General features: G+C 40.1%; 1 protein-coding gene across 5 annotated transcripts in view; it reads right to left on the minus strand.

Annotated features, from left to right (window-relative positions):
* The window catches only part of tab3 (TGF-beta activated kinase 1 (MAP3K7) binding protein 3), a 136,333-nt gene that overhangs the window by 39,366 nt on the left and 73,229 nt on the right, over positions 1–23,738 (minus strand). For 4 of the 5 annotated variants that reach the window (XM_063050900.1, XM_063050902.1, XM_063050901.1 and 1 more), the window contains 3 exons: positions 18,994–20,509; positions 13,862–14,022; positions 491–584 (listed from right to left, as the gene is read on the minus strand). In XM_063050900.1, the coding sequence (XP_062906970.1) occupies positions 491–584; positions 13,862–14,022; positions 18,994–20,509 (1,771 nt within the window). Of the gene's footprint in view, positions 1–490; positions 585–13,861; positions 14,023–18,993; positions 20,510–23,028; positions 23,225–23,738 lie in introns of all 5 variants that reach the window. The other variant, XM_063050903.1, reaches the window with a different exon arrangement.

Here is a 23,738-nt window from a genome sequence, read left to right on the forward strand (position 1 = left end):
TGTTCATGCCGACAACACCCGTGTGCCATCAATTTACAGGAGACGGCATTCACGGACTTGGGGTATGTGTTTTAGTGTGACTGCATGCTTACTGCCATCTTTTATCTGCTATTTGTGCCTTGCGCTGTGTATGATTGTTGCTACTATGTTTGCACCTTGGCCCCGGAGGAACACTGTTCCTTTTGGCTATAGTCATTGGTATTCATGTATGGTTGAATAATAATTAAACCGAACTTGAAATTGAACAATTGGAAGTAAACTAATCATTTTGTATTTGAAAAGACAAATTTTACATTTCAGGGTGCACTCAAAAATACATAACATGAAATATTTTCTTTGTACACATTGATTCACCAGCACATTCACAAGTATAGTTGTTTATTGAGCTTGCCCATCTTGTCAAGCATCAATCAAAACCAATGATGAATAGGCATTAAAACCCAAGTTTACATTTCCCTTACCCTCGTGAAATGTAGTAAAGACCACAAACCTCTGGATTGTAAAAGGTCAATTTCTTTCAAAGTACAGTCAATGTCAATTTGTAATTGTCGGTTCAGACTTCGTAATCTGGTCATCTCTTCTGGCTGCAAAGATAAAAATCAGAAATCAGAATTTCTGAATTACAAAAGACTGTGCAAAAGTTACTGGTGCACAGGAAAAGGCCATGATGTTCTCAGATAATCGGGTGGGCTGATGTCATATAAACTTAACATATTGCCTGCCTGGCATTTTCTTTGCTGTACTAAAATGAACTCATTTCAGAGAAAGTGGAACAAAGATAACAATAGCAAGCCACTGAGAAAATGACAAATGCCCAATTTCTATATTGTGACAATCAACCATTTCATTTTCTGATCTTACAAATAAGGATCAGAAAATGAAAATCAAAGAACCGCTGATGCCAAAAATCAGATAAGCAGAAAATGCTGTAAAGTTAGGAGGCATCCGTGGAAAGTGTAGCAGTTTTTACATCTCAGTCTGAAGTCACTTTATCAGAATTGACTGACCACATGCTAAAACAGCAAGATAACTTAAGTATTTTCCAAATAAGGCATTTGTTAGAGAATCACCACATATTAAATAATCAGGTTCTTTACCACTTTTCACCAGCTGCTTTATCAAAGAAACCCCAATACCTAATCTCTTTTAAATATGAGCTTTTTCGCAAGTCATGTGGTTACCTATCCAGCCCTTGAGAATGGTAAACACTATTGTTGGTGTGGGAAAAAAAATTGAAGCATTCTTTTGATACTACGTCAATTTAGCTGTCTACATAGTATTAACCACCTCATTCTGTTGAGTTTACTACCATGATCTTATTTTTAATTCATATAGGAGTGTGTTTCTGAGATTACTCCAAGGCACATTTGTGAAAAATTGATCCGTGGAAGAAAGCTACTTTGTCTCTCCAAAACATCCACATTTGTAAAAAACATTGTTGGTCCCAATCTTTTTAAAAAGAAAACCACATTTTTTCCCCCACCACTTTGAAGAATATAGAAACATAGAAAACCTGCAGCACAATACAGGCCCTTCAGCCCATAAAACTGTGCCAAACATGTCCTTACCTTAGAAATTACCTAGGATTACCCATAGCCCTCCATTTTTCTGAGCTCCATGTACTATCCAGGAGACTCTTAAAAGACGCGATTGTATCCACCTCCACCACCATCACCAGCAGCCCATTCCACACTCTCAGCACTCGCTGCGTAAAAAACCTACCCGGGACATCTCCTCTGTACCTATTTCCAAGCACCTTAAAACTGTACCCTCCTGTGCTAGCCACCTCAGCCCTGGGAAAAAACTTCTGACTATCCACACAATCAATGCCTCTCATCATCTTATACACCTCTATCAGGTCACTTCTCATCTTCCATCACTCCAAGGAAAAAAGGCTGAGTTCACTCAACCTATTCTCATAAGGCATGCTCCCCAATCCAGGCAAAATCCTTGTAATTTCCTCTGCACCCTTTCTATGGATTCCACATCCTTCCTGTAGTGAATATATCACCCAATCACCCCCAATAAGCACCTTATGATATTCTTGGCTACTTTTTTGAAGTAGTTGAGTTGTTATGATGTTTTGTGAACATTCTGACCAAACTACCACATTATTAGAGCCTCACTATGCAGTCCTTGGGATAAAGACACTGCACCACCATCAAGAACACAGGCAACATGAGACAGCTATTATGTTCATGGACTGAAATTGATCGCAGGCAGCTTCTTACACCCAAAAGCCTTTCATGTCATACATCAACATTGACGCCATAGCCAAGAAAACTCACCAGTGCCTCTACATCCTCAAGAGGCTAAAGAAATTTTGCATGTTTTCTTTGACCTTCACCAATTTTTATCGACATACCACAAAAACATTCTATTTGGATGCATGCACAAGGAAACCCACAGATGCTGGAAATTCAAGGACCACACACAAAAAATTCTGGTGAACACAGTAGGCCAGGCAGCATCTATAGGAAGAGGTACAGTCAATGTTTCGGGCTGAGACCCTTCATCAGGACTAACTAAAAGAAGAGATAGTAAGAGATTTGAAAGTGGGAGGGGGAGGGGGAAAATCGAAATGATAGGAGAAGACAGGAGGGGGAGGGATGGAGCTAAGAGCTGGAAAGTTGATTGGCAAAAGGGATACGAGGCTGGAGAAGGAAGAGGATCATGGGACAGGAGGCCTAGGGAGAAAGAAAGCGGGAGGGGAGCCCAGAGGATGGGCAAGGAGTTACAGTGAGAGAGACAGAGGGAGAAAAAAGAGAGAGAAAATAATAAGTAAGTAAGGGATGGGGTTCGAAGGGGAGCTGGGGCATTAATGGAAGTTAGAGAAGTCAATGTTCATGCCATCAGGTTGCAGGCTACCCAGACGAAATATAAGGTGTTGTTCCTCCAACCTGAGTGTGGCTTCATCTTGACAGTAGAGGAGTCTGTGGATAGACATATCGGAATGGGAATGAGACATGGAATTAAAATGTGTGGCCACTGGGAGATCCTGCTTACTATGGCGGACAGAGCGTGGATGCATCACAGTTTGATATGGCAACTGCTCTGAACAACATCAAAAGACACTACAGAGAGTTGTTGACACAGCTTAGCACAACAAGGACTCCTCGCCATGGACTTAGCCTATACTTCCCATTTCATCATTCAAGCAGCCAATATAATCAAAGACCAGCCCAGCCCATCCGCAATCAGCAATCGCTTCTGATCTGGGCCGACGTTTACATGCCGGGCAGCACCTAATTAATTAGCTTGTTTATTTCAGCCTTTTTCTTAAAGATGTGCTGGGTGCGTTTCAACTACCACTGTACCGCTGCATTCTTCATGGCCTGGTGTTTGGGGACCACTGCGTATCTAATTTAATTGGTTACTGTGATGCAGCACAAGCTACGCTGAAAACGTAGCTCATGGCGGGGTGCTACACACATGCGCACTGGGCAGAAAGAACAAAAACCCCGCTACCCGGAAACAATCTCTCTTTACAAACAGCTTTGTAGCAAAAGTATTGCTATATTACCATTATCCTTATTAGTATTACTTATTTTCATAATGCTCACATTACAACAGTATTTGTGTATTTATTTTTGATTTTTTTCAGGATCTACTGAAAAAAAGTCTCAAAGATCGACCGGTTGATCGCGATCGACGGGTTGGTGACCCCTACTTTATAGCAATCCAATATCCGCTCTCATCTCTCTTTTACTCTTTACATACCTGAAAAACTTTGGTTTTTTTTATATTATTGGCAAGCTTACCTTCGTATTTCATCTTGTTCTCTCCTTATGGCTTTCGTTGTTTCCCTTTTGTTGGTTTTTAAAAGCTTTCCAATCCTCTAACTTCCCACTAATTTTTGGTATATTATATGCTTTCTCCTTTGCTTTTATGCTCTCCTTGACTTCCCTTGTCAACCACAGCTGCATCATTTTCCCTTTAGAATACTTCATCTTTGAGATGTATCCTATACCTTCTGAATTGCTCCCAGAAACTCCAGCCATTGCTGTTCTGCTGTCATCCATGCTAGTGTCCCCCTCCAATTAACTTTGGGCAGCTCCTCTCTCATACCTCTGTAATTCCCTTTTCTCCATTATAATAGTGATACATCTGACTTTAGCTTCTTCCTCTCAGATTACACAGTGAATTCTATCACATTATGATCACTGCCTCCTCAGGGTTCCTTTACTTTAAGCTCCCAAATCAAACCTGGGGTCATTACAGAACACCTAATCCAGAATTGCCTTTTCCCTATGAGCTCAACTGCTCTAAAAAGCCAAATTTTAGGCACTCTACAAATTCTATCTCTTGAGATCCAGCACCAATCTGATTTACCCAAACTACCTGCATATTGAAATACCCCATAATTATTATAGCATTGTCCTTTTTAAATGCCTTTGTACTGTTGTAATTCTTACCCCACATCTTGGCTACTGCTTGGAGGACTGCATATAACACCCATCAGGGTCTTTTCATCCTCGCAGTTTCTTAACTCTACCTAGAAGGATTCCTCTGATTGTATGTCACCTCCCTTTAAGGATTAGATTTCTTTTTTTTTTAAACCAACAGAGCCAGCCCACTCTCTCCACCTACTTGCCTGTCCTTTTGATAAAGATGTATCCTCAGATGTGAAGCTCTCAACTGTGATCTTCTTTCAGCTACAACCCAGGGATGCCCACAACGCGATACCTGTCAATCTCTAACCACACTACCAGATGATTTACCTTATTCTGTATACCATTTTCATTCAAATACAATACCTTTAGTTCTCTAATCACCACCCTTTTTAATTTTGCTCATGTTATACTTCAACTCTTCCCACTGACTGCAATTTTGCAATATCATCAGCCTGTTCTTCATCACAATCTGACTACACACAGCATCTACTTGCATACCAATCACCCCTCCCTCATTCTCAGCCCTGTCATTCCGGATCCCATATCCCTGACAAAATAGTTCAAACCCTATCCAACCACTCTAGCAACACTGCCCACAAGGATACTGGACCCTGTCAGGTTTAGGTGTAACCTGTCCTTTTTGCACATACCTTCCCCAGAGGAGATCCCAATGATCCAGAAATCTGAAACTCTGGACCTATGGACATACTTTCAAGGACTCTTCATCTGATGTTATTGATACTTATTGCTTCTTTATTTATTATTGTTGCTTCTTTCTTTTAGTATTTGCACAAATTGTTGTCTTTTGCACACTGGTTAAATGCCTAATTTGATTTGGTCTTTCATTGATTCTGTTATGGTTAATATTCTATTATGAATTTATTGAGCATGTCCCACAAGAAAATGAATCTCAGGGTTGTATATGGTGACATACATGTACTTTGATCATAAATTTACTTGGAACTTTGAAACTCTGTCCCCCTGCACCAATTCCTCAGCATGTATTCATATGCCAAATCATCCTATTCTTATCTTCACTGGAGCATGGCACAGGCAGCAATCAGAGATTACTACCCCGGAGGTTCTGTTTTCAGCTCTCTACCTAGCTCCTTATATTCTCTCTTCAAGGTTTCCGCCCTTTTCCCACCTGTGGTCATTGGTACCAATACGTACAATGACTCCTGGCTGCTCACTCTCTCCCTGTGGATCTGATCTGAGACATCACTGATCCTGGTACCTGGAAGGCAAAATACTATCCAGGTGTCTCTTTCACATTCATAGAATCTCTTGTCTGCTTCACTAATTATAGAATCCCCCATCCCTACTGCACTCCACTCAACCCCTCCCCTTCAGAGCCAGAGACCTGATCGCTGGGGCTTTCCTCTGCTGGTAACAACAAATAGCATCAAATCGGGCATCCGACTTTGTCATGGGAGACAATGAGGTGAAACACAGAAAAGGGCATTCATTTTCTCTGGTTCAAGAATGGCTGGCACAAATTGTGCAAATCAATTCATGGCAATGGTATGGCAAACTTAGGCAACAATTAGTATTTAGTGAATTGATTCTGCTTTAAATAAGAGCACAGGTGCCTGAAATCACTAACACACTTGAAGCAAGATGAAATCATCCCTCTTACTCTGGGTAATATTTATTCCTTATACAGTTTGAGTCAAACGTGCTGACCATTTGTGTTGAATTAAGTCCGATATTTATGTGGACCAGCTCTAGGGCCAGGACTTAATGAATAACAGGTGCTGCTATATCAGCCATTATGCTGTATCACTGGGGAAATGTGTCTGTCGAATACAAAGGCACATTTCCCATGAGATGCATTTGAGGAAATTTTTTACTTGTAGAGTGGGGAAGGGAATTATTTCAGTTTATTTTAAACTATTTGAATACTTCAACACTTTAAAATTATTGACAATTTTCTCTTATTTACAGCTTATCAATGCACAAATACTGAGTATCTCTGAACAATTTCTTGACAGTTCAGGATCCATACATCAAGTGAGAATTCTGCAACATTTTGGTATCTGATGGTGCAGGAGTAGAGAGAAGGCACTTCTATTATCCACAGTTTTTCAAGTTAAGAGGGTTGTAATTTACTATTCAGCTCAATACTGTTGCATATTCACTACAAAAGTGTTGATTGCTGACATTAGTTACACCTTTCACTAAACCTCTTAAGGAGATCGATACCAGTGCAGATAATAGGATCTTTAAGAATCCTCACCTTCCAGTTGTCTGTCATTTCATTCCATCTTCTCCATTTGAACTTTCTGTCCCCTGCAATTACAAGGCTTAATGCAAACTTAAATAACCACACCTCGACTTCTTCTTGGGCATGTTGCAGCCTTCCAAACCCAACATTAAGTTCCCAAAATTTACATTATTCTTTGTGTTATTATGTTTGCATCATGAACTGGCCATATCTGCACATCATTGTGGCACGTTTTTTTTTCTTTGTAGTAACTTGGCTTTCTTTACAAAAAGATAAGAGCTGAATTTAACCTTAAGTGGTCCTTTTCTGTCATGGTCGCATCTTAACAGAGAAGTTCATTTCCCACCTTCCCTGACACCTAAAATTAACTAGTTTTCTCTCTCTTTCCCAATTCTTGTTAAGGGTACTGGACACTTTAACGCCCAGCAAACAACCGGCAATGTTGTATATAAATATCAGAAAAAATCCAGTCCCCAAAACGTAATAATGTACAACATAGCACATAACGTACACAGCAAACTTAACCCTTAACAGTCTGGGTGAATTCTGCTGAATGAAATTAAGGAGCCCCTACATAACTGTTAATGCTTCACATGCAGTACCCTTAACAAGAACTGGGAAAGAGAGATAAAATTAGTTAGTTTTAGGTGTCAAAGAAGGTGGGAAATGAACCAAGGATATTTCTCTGTTAGGTTGGGACTGTGATAGAAAAGGACATCTTAAGGTTATATTCAGCTTTTATGTTTTCGTAAAGAAAGCCAAGTTATTACAAAGAAAAAGTGCCACAATGATGTTCAGAAATGGCCAGTCCATGATGCAAACACAATAACATAAAGAATAATGTAAAATTACAGAACTTGGTATTAGGTTTGGAAGGCTGCAACATGCCCAAGAAGATAAGGTGTTGTTACTTGAGTTTGCATTAAGCCTTGTAATTGCAGGAAACAGAAAGGTCAAATGGAGATGATGGAATTAAATGGCAGACAACTGGAAGCTCTAAAATTTTGGCCTAGAGTCAAGAACCAAACAGTAACACATGTTAAAAGTTACAATGATATATGAACTGGATACATATAGTTGAACGTAATGATATCCCATGTTTTTTTTTTGCCTTTGTCCACTCATTTTCACAAACTACAAAGAGTGCCTTGCTTAGAATAAAGACAGGTTTATTGCTAGGCCTTTTCACAGGATATTAAATGTTTTGGCTCAGTATTTATACTGGTCTTAAACTCAGTGATATTTTGTATCTTAGTGATGATTGAGCTTCAATTCATCATAAAGGTTTGTGTTTAAACTGTCTTCTCCAATTTCTTTTCCTTTATTGCACTATTTGTTTCTACTCCCACTGGATCATTAGAGAGATTATTGCAGGCTCTAATCTTGCTCAAGCAATACCAGAGCCTCTGAACAACTGTTCTTCTTCAGTACTCCATGACTGTTGTGAATGAATACAGTTTGAAGGAGTTTCTCCAACTTTCCTGGGATCAATTTAACCTCCACACTGAATAAGCAGAATACAAAAATCCCTAATCTAACTCGTGCAAATAGTTCACGATTTTCCTCCTTGCTAAGCAACAGCTTCTCCACCTTTTGCAGAATCTGTGCATCATCCTACTTGAGTGTCTCTGGCTACTTCAGAAGTCAAGTATATTGCTCGACATGCCTTACTTACTTTAATAATTGTCTGAGACCAACAGTTTCATTTCAGAGTGATCTTAAATTTACTAAAAGCCTGTTCAATGCTGCAATCAAATTAATTTACACTTTGATTACCTCAAGACTATTGAGAGCTGAAATAGAGTACACTTTCTTTAGAATGAAAATGGTTGAAAGGATATATGTTTTTAACCTACCAATTTAAAATACTGCATAGATCAGAAGTAACTATTTAACTTTCATGAATGAACTGCTGTTAAAGACTTTTTCTCCCACTATTTCAGGTTCTGATTATCAGTTTCTGATCATGTTTAGTCACTGTGCGACAAAGCAATACAGCATCAGCCATAACTTGTAGTTTAGAAGGTATCACACACAAAATGCTGGAGGAACTCAGCAGGTTATGTAGCACTCATGGAAATGAAAAATCAGTTGATATTTTGAGCCAAAACCCTTCTTCAGGACTGGAAAGGAACGCCAAAGAAGCCAGAATAAAAAGATAGGGGAAGAGGAAGGACTCGCTACAGGGGTTCCCAACCCAGACACGTTGCTTATTGGCATTGGTCTATGTTATTAAAAAAACGTACGGAATCCTTGAGCTAGAAGGTGATAGGTGAAGCTAGGTGGATTGGAAAAGTAAAAGGGCGGGAGAAGAAGAAATCTGATAGGAGAGCAGAGTGGACTATGGGAGAAAGGGAAGAAGGAGGGGCACCAGGGGAGGTGAAAGGCAAGTGAGGAGAAGAGGCAAGAGGCCAGGATGGGGAATAGAAGAGGTGAAGTGTTGCCTCACCTACAAGGACTGCTTGGAGCTCTAAATGGAAGTAAGGGAGGAGATGGAATGGGCAGGCCTAGCATTTCCATCACTTGCAGGGATGTGCCAGGAAGGAAGGTTAGTGGGGTGGGACAAATGGGCAAGGGAATTACAGAGAGAGCAATCCCGGCCGAAAGCTTGGGGGTGAGGGGAGGAGGGGCTAAAGACACATTTGGTGGTAGGATCCCGTTGAAGATGGTGGAAGTTAGAGAATGATGTGTTGGAATCAGCGGCTCATGTGGTGGTAGTTGAGGACAAGAGGCCCTCTATCCCTGTAAAGGCAGCAGGAAGATGAGGTGAGCACAGATATCCAGAAAATGAAGGCGATGCTGGTGAGGGCAGCACAAATGGTGTAGGAAGGAAAAACCAGTTCTTTGAAGGAGTACATATCTGATGTCCAGGAAAGAAAAGCCTCATCCTGGGAACAATTGTGGCAGTGATGAAGAAACTGAGAAAAGAGAACAGCATTTTTATAGGAAGCATGCTGGGAAGAGGTATAGTCAAGATAGCCATGGGATTTGGGAGATTTATAAAAGATGATGGCAGACAGCTTGTCTTCAGAGATGGAGACAGAGAGATCAAGAAAGAAGACAGGTGTCAGAAATTGACCAAGTGATTTTAAAGGCAGGGTAGAAGTTGGAGGTAAAGTTGACGAAATTGATGAGCTCAGCATGAGTGCATGAAGCTGCGTCAATGCAGTTGTCAATATAGCTCCAGAAGAGTTGAGGGCATCAATCAGAGAGGTTTAAAACATGGGCTGTTCTGGGTAGCCAACAAAAAGGCAAACATAGCTGGGACCCATGTAGGTGCCCATGGCTACCACTTGAGTTTTAGAGAAAGTGAGAGGCATCAAAGGAGAAATTGTTAAAAGTGAAGACCAGTTCTGTCAGATGGAGGAGGGTGGTGGTGGTGGAAGAGAACTGGTTGGGTCTTTTATTGAGAAAGCAGCAGAGAGCTTCAAGGCCTTCTTGATGGGGGAATAGAAGTGTATAGGGAATGGGCATGCATGGCGAAAATGAGGCCATCAGAGCCAGGGAATTGAAAGCTGTTGAGGATATTGAGAGCATGTAAAGTGTCATGGATGTAGGTGGGAAGGGACTGAACCAAGAGGGATATAAATGGACTTTCTGATTATTCCTACCAGCTTCCATAGTTAAGTGTATCACAATCTTCCATGTGTTAGGGACTGTTAAGTTCCCCAAGTGTATTGAAGTCCCATAGCAGAAACCTGAAAACTTCATTCCAAATAAACAACCTCTGAATTTACTCATTGTAACTTTGACTTAAGAACAAAATGTTAGTATCTCAGAAGAATGGAACTTCTGAGTTTCACAGACAGACCTTTTCTTTAATATTTTGGCAGTTATTTTGATGAAGTTAACTATCTGCATTCCTCAAGTAGCCAAAATAAGTGAGCACAAGAGCTACCAAGCTTTGAGCAGGAGTAGCCATCAGGTCTTTAAACATTTAATATAAAGTGAATATTTAACATAAAGTATCTACATTCTGTTAGACAAAGGAACCACCAATAAGTGAACACATGCAGGAAAAACAGTGTAATCAACTGAGCAATTAATCACATCCATTATAGAGAAATTTCCATCTTTTAAAAGGCAAACATAAATATCAAAACGTGTTCTGAGATGATATTTTTAAAAAAGCTTTTGAACTCTTGATGAACGGAGACGCCAAGTCTTAAAAGGATAATTCGGACCCTGAATGACCTTGTTTAGAGGGTGGTGGCTCTCAACACTAATTTTAAAATAATTTGGCAGGGGGTTGGGAACCAGACTGATAAGGCAGAGAATGGAGCAGTTCGTATGCAAGTAGATGCAGTGTGTAGTTTAGAAAGGGTAAGAATTGGATTTCCAGTTACATTGGGTGCAAAATTGAAAAGGGTGATAAATACAGGACTGAAGGTGTTATACTTGAACGCAGGTAGTATACAAAATAGGTTTGATGCTCTTGTTAGCGCACTTAAGAGAGTGACAGGTATAACGTTGTGGATATCACTGAGTCATGCTGAAAAAAGATCACAGTTGGGAGCTTAACATCCAAGGACACACATTGTATCAAAAGAATAGGAGGCAGGCAGAAGGGGTGGGATTGTTCTGTTGATAAAAAATGAAATGAATTCCTTAAAAAGAGACTGCATAGGATCAGCAGTTGCAGCATCCTTGTGGGTGGAGTTAAAAAAACTACAAGGGTAAAAAAATACCTTGACAGGAGTTATATATAGGTCTCTGAACAACAACCAGGATATAGTGTACAACTATGTTATGATAGTGATGGGGATTTCAATATGTACAGGCAGATTGGGAAAATAAGGTTGGTGCTGGATCCTAGGAGAAGGAATTTGCAGAATGCCTACGAGATGGCTTTTTAGAACAGCTTGTGGTTGAGGCCACTAGGGAAAAGGCAATTCTGGCTTGGGTGTTGTGTAATGAACCTGATTTGATGAGTGAATTTAAGGTAAAGGAACCCTTAGGAGACTGTGATCATAACAGGGAGATGACAGAACAGCAATGGCTGGAGTTTCTGGGAACAACTCGGAAGCTACAGGATAGATACATACCAAAGATGAAGTAGTATTTTAAAGGGAGGATGAGGCAACCATGGCTGACAAAGCCACATTAATAGCAAAACAGGAGGCAACATAATAGAGCAAAAATTATTGAATAGCTAGAGGACTGGGAAACTCTAAAAAACCAAAAAGGCAACTAAAAAAAGAAAGCAATAAGGACAGGAAAGATGATTTACGAAGGTAACCTCGTGAAGTAATGCAGAAGAGGATACCAGAAGTTTTCTCAAATATATAGAGTAAAATAGGAGTGACAGTGGATATCAGACCGCCGGAAAATGACATCAGATAGGTAGTAATGGGGAATAAAGATGACAGACAAACTGAATAAGTATTTTGTGTCAGTCTTCACTGCTGAAGACACCAGCAGTAAGGCAGAAATTCAAGAATGGTAGGGGACAGTCGTGAGTGTAGTTGTTAATACCAAGGAGAAGGAGCTTGGAAAGTTGAAGGTCTGAAGGAAATTAAGTCACCTAAGCCAGATGGACTACATCCCAGGGTTCTGAAAGAGATTTTGGAGGCATTCGTAGTGATCTTTCAAGAATCACAAGATTCCGGAATGGTTCTGGAGGACTGGAAAAGTGTAAATTCACTCCATGCTATGAAGGGAGGGAGGTAAAAGACAGGAAATTATATGCCAGTTAGCCTGACTTTAGTGGTTGGGAAGAAATTGAGGTTATTATTAAGGATGAGGATATGAGGAACTTGAAGGCATATGAAAAATAAGCCAAAGTCAGCATGGTTTCCTTAAGGGGAAATCTTGTCTGATAAATCTGTTGCAAATCTTTGAGGAAGTATCAGGCAGGATAGACAAAGGAGAATCAATGGATATTGTTTACTTGGATTTTCAGAAGGCCCATAACATTACAAGAAAGATACTGCATGGATACACATTTGGCTGACTGGCAGGAGGCAAAGAGTAGGAATAAAGAAGTCCTTTACTGATTGACTGCCTGTGACTAGTGGTGTTCCACAGGGGTCAAGTGTTGGGACCACTTTCAAGTTGCACGTCAATAATTTGAATGACAGAATTGATGGCTTTGTGGCCAAGTTAGCGGATGATACGAAAATATGTGGAGGGTAGATAAAAATTGAGAAATCAGCGAGTCTTCAAAAGGACTTAAGATTAGGAGCAAGGAGGAAAGAAGTGGTGGATAGAGTATAGTGTAGGGAAGTGTATGGCATGTACTTCGGTAGAAGGAATAAAGGCATAGACTATTTTCTAAATGGAGAAAATTCAGAAATCAGAGGCGCAATGGGACTTGGGAGTCTTAATGCAGGATTCCCTAGAAATTGACTTGGAAGACAAGTGCATTATTAGCATTCATTTTGAGAGGACTAGAATAGAAGAGCAAGGATGAGATGCTAAGTCTTTAAAAGGCACTTGTGGGCAATTTTGGGCCCCTTAACTCAGAAATGATGTGCTGGCATTGGAAAGGGTCCTGAGGTGGGTCACAAGAATGATCTCAGGAATGAAGAGGTTAGCATATGAGGAGCAAATGATAGCTCTGGGCCTGTACTCACTGCAGTTTAGAAGAATGAGGGGAATCTCATTGAAACCTATTGAATATTGAAAAGCTTAGATATAGTGGATGGGGAGAGGATGTTTCCTATAATGGGGGAAATCTAGGACCAGAGGGTACATCCTCAAAATAGAAGGACCTCCCTTCTGAACAAAGACGAGAAGGAATTTCTTCAGCCAGAGGGCGGTAAATCTATGGAATTCATTCCCACAGACGACTGTGGAGGCCAAGTCAATGGGAATATTTGAAGGTTGATAGGCTCTTAATTAGTCAGCATGTCAAAAGTAACAGGGAGAAGGCAAGAGAATGGGGTTGAGGAGGATAATATACCAGCCATGATGGAATGGCAGAGCAGACTCGAGGGGCTGAATAGCTTAATTATGCTTCTATGGTCAAATCAGTAAGCATGCATAGTGGCAATTTTGCCCGAATTATATGTAGCAGGGGGCAAGGTGCAACAAAGATATTATTGTTAAACTGTCCTATAATGTGAATATAACTTCAAAAGTGGGAGTCAATTATCTCAGAAGCAGAACGAATAAGACTATTCCACTTGGATAAGTCAATTTAAGATAGAAGTAGAAACAGTGAATTGAAATGCTCTCAGCTACAGCACAGATTATAAACCTTAAATGTACATTAATCTATAATTAGTGGCAGCCTTACTGTAGGTATTGAGGTGTTGGAGTTCACCCTCCTCAGCCGCCGTTGCATTAAATCATATTCCATTTCATTGACCTCAGCTTTCAGTTTCTCCAGCTTTTGTTTCTCCAGGTTTAGCTCTTTTAGTAATCGCTCCATTCGAGCTCTTTGATGGAGCAATAGTGCTACAAGTATGGAAAATAATCCATTAGTTCATCCAGAACAGAACAGATGTGCAAACAAATTGTGCATATTGAAACCAGGTTGACATAAAGTACAAATTATTTCACTTATCCCCACTGAACAACATACTGAGCAAAAATAATCTCTATTTCAAAATCTTCTCATCAGTTGCTCAGAGCCTTCTAAATCTAGTGATATATCCATTTTAAAGTACTTGGTGGCAAATGGACTGGAAACAAATGTTGTACAGAGAAAGGAATTTGCTTCTAGCAGATTATTCATAACCCTCTTAAGTAACAGCTTCAATGTCACAAAGATGCAAAGGCAGCAATTTTATTGCTGGAGATTAGAACAGAGATTAGATTAAGGCATTTCCATTCCCCTGGAAATGTACTATAAGTGATCACCCTGCCCCAGTATTTTCAATTTGTCATTATAAAGCTGGATTTTGATAACTTTTTGTAACAATCCTCCAAATAAAGGCCTCTCATTTGATACTGAATGTTGTCAAACCATTAAATCTACCCAAGCAATTGTATGAATTTGTAATTTTAAATTAAGTTGAAGACCTAAAACAAAATTTCGGTTCAATGTATCATGAATTAGTCAAGTAGCTCATTACAAATACTTAAAGCAACAACTTAAAATCATGGAATGAAACAGCAAAAGCAGAGATCACTGACCACTGTCCAATCGAGGGCACTTCCCCGGTCTTCACTGATACCTCAAATATTTTCCCTTCACACATTTAGCCAATTATTCCTTGGACTCTCTTGACACAAGAATGGCATTTAGATCACATCATCAGGTGCACAAAATTAAAAGAAACCTTTGCTGCACATGCATCATTATACCACAATGTCTAATTTCTCCAAAACAAATTCATACTCTATTTATTGCAAATATGTTTTAAACTACAAATACCAATACAATTTTATCAAGGAGTTGCAACTTCTATTATCAAATTGGAGAAAATTTCTTTCTTTCTTTCTTTTTAAATCTTTTTATTGAGTAAGTATACAAAAAAGGTAAGCCATATAAACATTAATACAATGTTAAAGTATAATAAAATTCCAAAAGATAACAATACCAAAAAGAAATTGGAGAAAATTTAAAGGTACTTTCAAAAACAATCCCAGGTTATTTTAGCAGATCCCAACACAATTGCCAACATGACAGCAGCAATTAAAAAAAAACCTACACTGCAATTATATACAAATTCTGTATTTCTGATCCTTTTGGTCATGCATTGTGTTACACAACAGACAGCAGCTATTACCCTGGCCAGTTGGCAGGTACAAGTTACACTAATAAAATGTACTAAAACCAGTTTCTTTTTTCACAGGCATAAGCTATTAACTTATTATTTACTTTGGCAGTCAGAATTCAACTTACTGGGAAATCGAAATGAAACAGGTAGCCACTGGGAGATGCTGCCTTTTGCAGCAGACAGAGCAGCAAAGGTGCTCAATAACACTGTCTCCCAGTCTCATCGATGCAGGAGGCTACACAAGATGCGCTGGATGAAAAAAAAGATGACCTCCAACAGATTCACAGGTGAAGTGCTGCCTCACCTGGAAGTACTGTGTTGGGCTCTGAATGCTGGTAACAGAGGTGGCGTATGGACAGGTGTAGCACTTGCTACAGTTGCAGAGATAAGTGCCAGGAGGGAGATAAGTGGGGAGAGATGAATGGACAAGGGAGTCATGTAGACAGTGATCTCTATAGGAAGCAGAGAGTAGGGCTGGGGTGAGGGGGTGTGGTAGCTGGTCACCACCCAGAAGCCACCCATTTTAATTTGACTTCCCATTCTGACATGTCTGTCCACAGTCTCCTCTACAGCCACAGTGAGGACAAATCCAGGTTGGAGGAGCAACACCTCATATTCCATCAGGGTAGTCTTCAACCTGATGGCATGAATAGTGACTTCTTTTACTTGCAATAACTTCTCCCCCATCCCCCTTTCTTTTTTCCTTCCCCTCACCCCTTCTCTTCTCCTCACCTCCCTATCTCCTCCCTCCGGTGCCCTCCTCCTCCTCTTGCTTCCATGGTCACCTGCCCTCTCCTATTAAGATTCCTTCTTCTTCAGCTCTTTATCTTTAACACCCATCTTCACCCAGCTTCTTACTTCATCCCTTTTCTCCCACCCCAACCTTACCCAACACCAGATCTTATCTATCACCTACCAGCTTTTACTCCTCCCCCTCCTCCACCTTTTTATCCTGGGCTCTGCCCCTACCCCCTTCTTTTCCAGCCCTGATGAAGTGTCTCAGCCCATAAATGTCGACTGCCTGGCTTACAAAGTTTCTCCAATATTGTGTGTGTTTCTTACTGAAATATTTTTCTATCACATACAAATGATTAAACATCCAGAGGATAATTAATACAATTTAGTAAGATATTTCATATCTTTAGAATTGGTTCCTTAAGGTTGTTATAGCTGGGGGTGGTAATGGGGATAAACTCCCACTACCTCCTAAATGCTCCCAATGGCGTGCTCATCAAATAGTCTCTGATCAAGTCCAGCTCCTGGCCTTCACACGTGACTTAGCTACTAAGCCTGGCTGAACCGTTTCTACTGACAGGAGAATGGACAAAAGCAGGTTAGTGGCGCCTTAAAACCAGTTGCTTCGGGCAAATGGGGCTTGTCAGCTGTGGTTGGCAGATCATCCAGGAGAAGGAAAACACTGATCTCAAACCTCAGCTGCCTTGCGGCTATACCCACTCACGGAGAAGGCTTCTGGAGTCAACCCTGAGGGAAAAGTCTGGAGCTGGTGTCCTTAAGGGCAGTCTGACATTGAGTTCAATGCTGGCTGGCAACTCCTGTGATGCCACCAGTGCCAAACTGTACCAGTCTCTGCTGTTCCTTTGGATTTATCAAATGCATAGAGAGGGGGAGCTTGCTACATGGGCAACAGCTTGCTCTCCTTATCGTACTGCCCTGGCTTGTAAATCTGGACAACTACGAAGAGGCAACATCATGTTTGACCCTGACCAAAGGGTTCAAAGATACTAAATATTAATGAGCATAAATTGGCAGCATGGTAGCCTAACGGTTAGGACGATGCTATTACAGCGCCAGCAACCCAGGTTCAATTCCACCACTATCAGTAAGGAGTTTCAACTTTCTCCCTGCGACCATGTGGGCTTCCTGCAGATACTTTAGTCTCTTACCACATTCTAAAGATGTGCAGATTATTAGGCTAATTGGTCACAAAGCTGTATTTAGGTGACGGGCTCATTCGGCTAGAAGAGGCTGTTTCTGTACTGTATCTCTAAATAAATAAAATGCTGAAAATGAAAAGCTAGATTAGTCAAATGTAAAACATAAGGCATGAAACAGGAAAGGGCCCCACACCTCCTACCACTTCCAAATACAACACATTTATTTTCATTTCGCATTTGTGTATTCTCTATTTGTAAAGTACTCAAATAATCTTAGTTTGAAGTTACTCAGTGTTCAGTTTAAGGGACTAAATTAGATCTCTGACATGGTCTTCAGTGGGAACAAGGTCAGTACCACCAATTGTTTCAAGCTCTAGAAAAGTTACTTGTTTACTTTCTTTGATCTTCCAAGCTTTTAATTATTTTTACATGCAAAAGTGCTCTGCCAGAAGGTAGAAACAGCCCATCTCAAATGATAACAAATTCCCTTTGCAGAATTCAAACAAGTTACATTAGAATTCCTTATCCATGTTAGATTTAATAAGTTCAGCATCCTCATACTTAATGGTAGGCTAAAGCTGTTATGGAAACAACCACACACAGCAAAACAGAGAGACAAATCATTCATGATCAATTTGACTGGTGGAATTGCACTGAGGGAAAGTAGTTCACTTTTCTTATGATCCTACAATTAAAAAAAAACAACTAACTGTCAAAGAGCAGCTTGACCAGAATCAAAATGGTTGGAATTTCATTTGAGACTAATTTCTTCATAAACATCACACATTTTGCTCCACTATTGAACATTGCTCCTAAAACTATAACTAGTCATTAAATGTACAATTCTCCTTTGAATAGTAATGAAAGTAATTCCCAATTTTTAAAAAGAACTGGCCCATTTTTTTTATGAAAGTAGTTCCACAAATGGATTGATATAATTTCAACAGAAGCTAAAATCACATTTCTTGTCTTACAATTGTTCTGTCCATGTTCCAGCACAACCCACCTTCAATGCAGAGTCAATTTTAGAACATAAAACATTACAGTGCAGGATCAAGCCTTTTGGCCCACCATGTCTGCATCAAACATGATGTCAATATAACTAATTCCAGCTGCCTACATCCAGTCCATGTTCATCAATTGTCTGTTCATGTATCTGTCAAAATGCCTCTTGCAGATCATTATTATATTCTGCTTCTACCTCCTCCCCAGGCAGTTTGTTCCACCTACCTCACTGTAAAAACTTGCCTCACACATATTCTTTCAACTTCCCCACCCTCTACCTGAAGTTTATGTCCCCAAGCATTTGACATCTCTGACCTGAGAGAAAGACTGACCACCTGCCCTATTGATTCCTCTCATCGTTTTAGATCAGGATGCCCTTCAGCCTCTGGCACTTCAGAGAAAACAATCCAAGTGTGTCCACCCTCTTCAGAGCAATACTGTCCTAGTTGAGAAATACCCTGGTGAATCGTTTCTGCACCTTTTCCAAATCTCTACATTTCTCCTCTAACAACCAGAACTGCATACAATACCCAAATTGTTTCTGACAAAAGTTTTATCTGCCGCAATGTGACTTCCTGACTTTTACATGCAATGCATCGACTGATGAAGGCAAGCAGACCATACACTTTCATAACCACCGTGTCCACTTGTGCCACTTTCAGGGAGCTATCCCAAGAACCCTAAGTTCATCAATGTTCTGAAGGGTCCTGTCATTTAACTGTACAGTTTACTCTTACATTTGATCTTCCAAATAGCACACATTTGTCTGGATTTATTTTTTTTTAAAAAACAGTATACTATACCTTGAGTGTAAGCATAGTCATCTGACCCTGAACTTGACTTTCGCCTTTGGTCCTCATTTCGCTTATCAACAGCAGACCCTGTTAGTGCTGATATTGGCTGGATAGGTTCTGGGGCTCCAGGATGCTCTCCTTGACAATCCACTAAATTCAAGATGCTCCCAGGGTCAAAAGTAGGTGATGCCACACCTCGGGAAATTGAAGGTGGTCTGTTTGGAGAAACTGTGATTTTGAAGGTGTATTTAGTATTAGGCTGCGTTACAACCACACGAGGAGCATTTACTTGGTTACTGCCAGCAGTTGTAGACCGAGGTCGCGATGGTTGATGGTGAATATACGTAGGTGGTACACTATACACTGGCTGTGGTTGAACAACACTCATTTGTCCCGACATTCCTCTTGATGGTGAGCTGGATGGTGAATTGGTGGCAATATACAATGTAGGATGACTCCGCAAAGCAGGCTGACTGCTGACAGGAGATGAACTTCTAGTGACATTGGCAGCGGATCGCTGTGGTGTTTCCAATTTGATTTCTATCTGATTTTTCATAGGAGCTTTGGACAATCCCGACACAGAATAAGGCATGTAGGACAACGACTGGCTGCCTTGTTGTGGATAATTCTGAGGAGGCTGGTACGGGAGATGCGTCATTGTGGGAGAACTAATCGGCATGAAGACGTGGGAAGTCTGATGACCTTGCTGGTTGGCTTGTACCTGATGCTGAGGAGAGCTGTAAGGTGAGCTGAACTGTGATGGAGGTGGTGATCGAAATGCCTGCTGAGGAAGCTGTGGCTGTTTGGGAGAATACTGAGAAGGCTGATAAGTCTGTTGTGGTTGATAAACAGGTGGAGGATGATGATTATACTGTGGGAGAGGACACTGACTGGAAGTCCAAGCTGTGTTTTGAGGAGTCTGTCGTCCAGATGTTGGCCTAATATAAATAGAATTACCGATCCCATAGGGAGTGTTCTGCATCTGTGATGGACCACCATGTATATGCAATGCAGTTGGAGCAGTCTGACCAGATGGTAAGTTCTGAGACAAGGTTACTGTAATAGGGTTTATAGTGTACCGAGATATGGGCTGATATGTTGGAGAAAGACCTTGCATAGGTGATGTATTCAAGCTTGGCTGAAGGGATGTTGGCTGTTGAGATGGCGGGGGAGGAGTACCTGTATTCCGGCCTTGGTCACTTACAAAGAAAGGGTTGTAGCCAGATGGATTTGCTACAATTGCTGGGGCAGAATGTGGCTCCTGTATCAGTCGCACAAGTTGCTGACCACCTCCTCGTTGAGGTTCAATGTGACCATCACTTGTACTATGGACCAGCGTTCGACCACCATTGAGTTGACCACCATCCCCTGTCTGGTATGTTGCTGGAGGCTGAATACCCAGGTTAATCTGCAGCATGTGGTTTCTGCTCATTCTGGCATCATCTGTGCTGTGGAACTCCCCATACAGGTATTTGTTGCTCTCTTGGGCAAGGGCCAAACAACAGGCTTCCAGGTTATTGTTATTCTTAATTTGAAAAGAGAAATTAAATACACTTAGACACAGTCAAGTTACAACAGTATTTATGCATCCTATATACTAACAATTTCAATCAAGTCTAATTTCATACAACATTCAAGTATGCCAAGCAAAGAAACTAAATTGCAAAGACTGGGATTATTTAAAGTACTAAAATATTCTACTGATTGGGTTGTATTACTTGTCTTAAAATTTGTAAATTAAACCAATTTTTAATTTGTAGCAAGTATCAAACTTCTAGGCTTTGAGAACAGAGGTGAGAATTGTTTTCAAAAGCTATGCTATCTGAAGAAACAGTGCAACTGAAGAAGGATGAAAAACCTGCAGGATCTTTGCACAGTCTAGTAGCACATGAAGTCAAAAGGAGGAAAGTGAATGAACATGTCCATGATCAGTTACTTCAAATTGAAATATGCAGAGTACACTGTATATAACTCAAGGGTCTAAAGCTGCCTATTACTGGAAATGGCTATAAAAACTGTTCAATGATAACTAGAGTATTTAGTTTGAGGAGCAAGAAAAAAACGTGGGGGGGAAGACGATTCCAAGAAATACTGAACAAGGACACTGAAATCCCATGACATCTGTACTTCTCAACACTGGGTAAGGAATAACTATCAGGAGGAAGACTACAACCTCATGCCCTCTGGTAACCAGTTAGAGGACAGAAAAATGTATTGATCTGGATCAGCCCAATTAACAGGCGTCAAATTTGTAACTAAGTAATCCTCAAGAATCTTCCAATGAACTTCACTTCTTCACTGCACCACTAGGAACAACAACTCTTTGAAGGACTGTAAACATACCAACAGCTTCAGCACAATCCACACAACAGGATATTCAACTTGGAAATCTTAGAATACAAGCTCATATTTTAAGTGTTAATGTACAATTGAATCAAACAGTATAAAGCTCTATTAATGTTGACCACCAAACTAAAAAGACACAATTAATGTTGATATCAAAAACACACAAACTGATGATAACCCACAAATTTGAACTTATTCAAATTTTACATCCTTCCCACAACGTGAGGGAGGTAAAAATCTTTGCATGACTCTGTCGCAAGGTACAGACTTCTGAATTGATAAGTCTAATGGCTTGTAGAAAGAAGTTGTTCTGTATCCTGTTGGTCCTGGCTTTAATGCTGCGGTACCGTCTGCCAGACGGAAGCAACTGTAACAGTTTATGGTTGGGGTGTCTGGTGGCCCTGATGATCTTCCAGACCTTCTTTACGCACCTGCTGCTGTAAATGTCCTCAACAGAGGGAAGTTCACATCCACAGATGCACTGGACTGTCCATACCAGCAATCAAGGTTGGTGCATAGATCAGAGACTATGTTTTTCCACTGTTACCATTGAACAATAGATATCTTCTGCAACTCAAAATGTATGTTTTTCTCCAGAGAATCAGCTGTATGATTTAATACATCAGGCATGGAAGTTGGGCTACTATAGTGAATTGAGTTGATATATTGTTCATTTAAATAAAACTTAAGTTTAGAATACAACAGAAATATTTTTCATTTTGGACCAACCTTAATTCTTTGCAAAACCATGGATCAATATGATCCTTATGGAAGGAAGTTGATCTATTTCTGCAACAAGGGGGGCTATCATTGTAATTCTAGTATGCACAAGTTCACTGCAGAATGTCTGCATCATTCAAAATGAAACAGAATGCCTCACTAAAAATACTGGGAAGAAAACACCACTATCATATAATAATAAATTCTTGCTCAAGTTTGAAGTTAATTTGATTTTAGTTAAATTTTAAAACACTTGTGTCACGTTTTACTTAACTGATCAGTTTAAATAGCAAATGCAAATGTAAAACAAACTTTAATTTCGCTTTTGCCAAGTTCTTTATAGGATGTGCACAAAATTCTCCCTTACCCCGCAGGTGGTGTAATAAACTATGCATCTTGCATGGATGCAAATTACTCCAATTTTCCAAAAAGTGGATTAATGATGAATTCACATAAAGTGTCACTGAGGCAATATTATATACGTCTACTGCATGAGATTCTAGGAAATATTGAGTGAATTTTGAAACAAAAACCTCCACTTCAGAAGCATGTATAACTGCATCTAACAACATGTGCATAGAACCTTCACTGATATCTTCAGGAAAATTACGGTGATTAACTATTATTTATTGCATGGAGTACAGTGGCTGTAAGAAGTTACAAAAAGGTTTTTCAAATATTGTCAACAAAAATGGTGCTTCAGTAATCATTGACCAGTATTTTAACCAACTGCTGCATCCAATGCACATATCAGTTTAAAAAAAAATCAGAAAAACTGGAGGGAAAATCCCTTAATTCAGTTTCCTGCCCACTAATTGTTCAGTTGACAGACAGAAGGCCTTTCTGACAGGGAAGACCATTGTAAAATATTGCAGACAAGGAGAGCAGACAGGTGCTATGGTGAAGATGGACATTAAGGGGCTCAACTGGCCACATCCGATTTGCTGAGAAGAAACACATCAGATCTTTCATGCTCACCAGCAATGTCAGACATGAATATTTGAGAGGAGAATCCCATGGAAACAGGGGAGCAGACACATTTTCAATTTAGTGGGTTGCTTGATATGCCTGGAGGGAAGTATTATTCCTCCTGGTCAACAAGCAGTGCTGTGAAGATACTTGCAAATAAAATCAACCTTCTGCATCTTCTTTCACCGCTCATATTTTCTAAGGCCTGTGAAACCAAGGTGACATTAAAAATAAAATGAAGGAAAGCAGCTTTTATATACATCAATTATTATAGGATTAGACAAACATCTTTCTCCTTCATTTCATGATCTCAGGATGTTCAGAGCCTTCCAACTATTTAAGTTATTTTGAAGTAAAATATTTAAGTCAACAGCTTCCATGGAAAAAAGAAATAAAGTTACTGCTTCATGTTAATGACTAAGGTGAAGTTATCAAATGGAAACACCGGCATTTATTCCTCTCTGCATAGTTAATGCTTGACCTGAGAGTTTGATTTTTCTTCAGATTTCCAACATCTTCCATATTTTGCTTTAGAAGTCGATCTGAACTGTGTGACAGAGGAAAAATGACAGTTCTTTTATTCACTCTGAGTTCTCATCAGCAGGAATGAAAATGAACAGATTTGAATGACCAGTTCTCATTCTGCAAGCCGATTTGTTGCTTGCCCCTCACTCTGCCTCCAACACAGATGGGTTCAAAGTGGATTGAGCTCTGGCTTC

Source organism: Mobula hypostoma, chromosome 6 (genome assembly GCF_963921235.1).
Source record: "Mobula hypostoma chromosome 6, sMobHyp1.1, whole genome shotgun sequence".
Taxonomy (NCBI): domain Eukaryota; kingdom Metazoa; phylum Chordata; class Chondrichthyes; order Myliobatiformes; family Myliobatidae; genus Mobula; species Mobula hypostoma.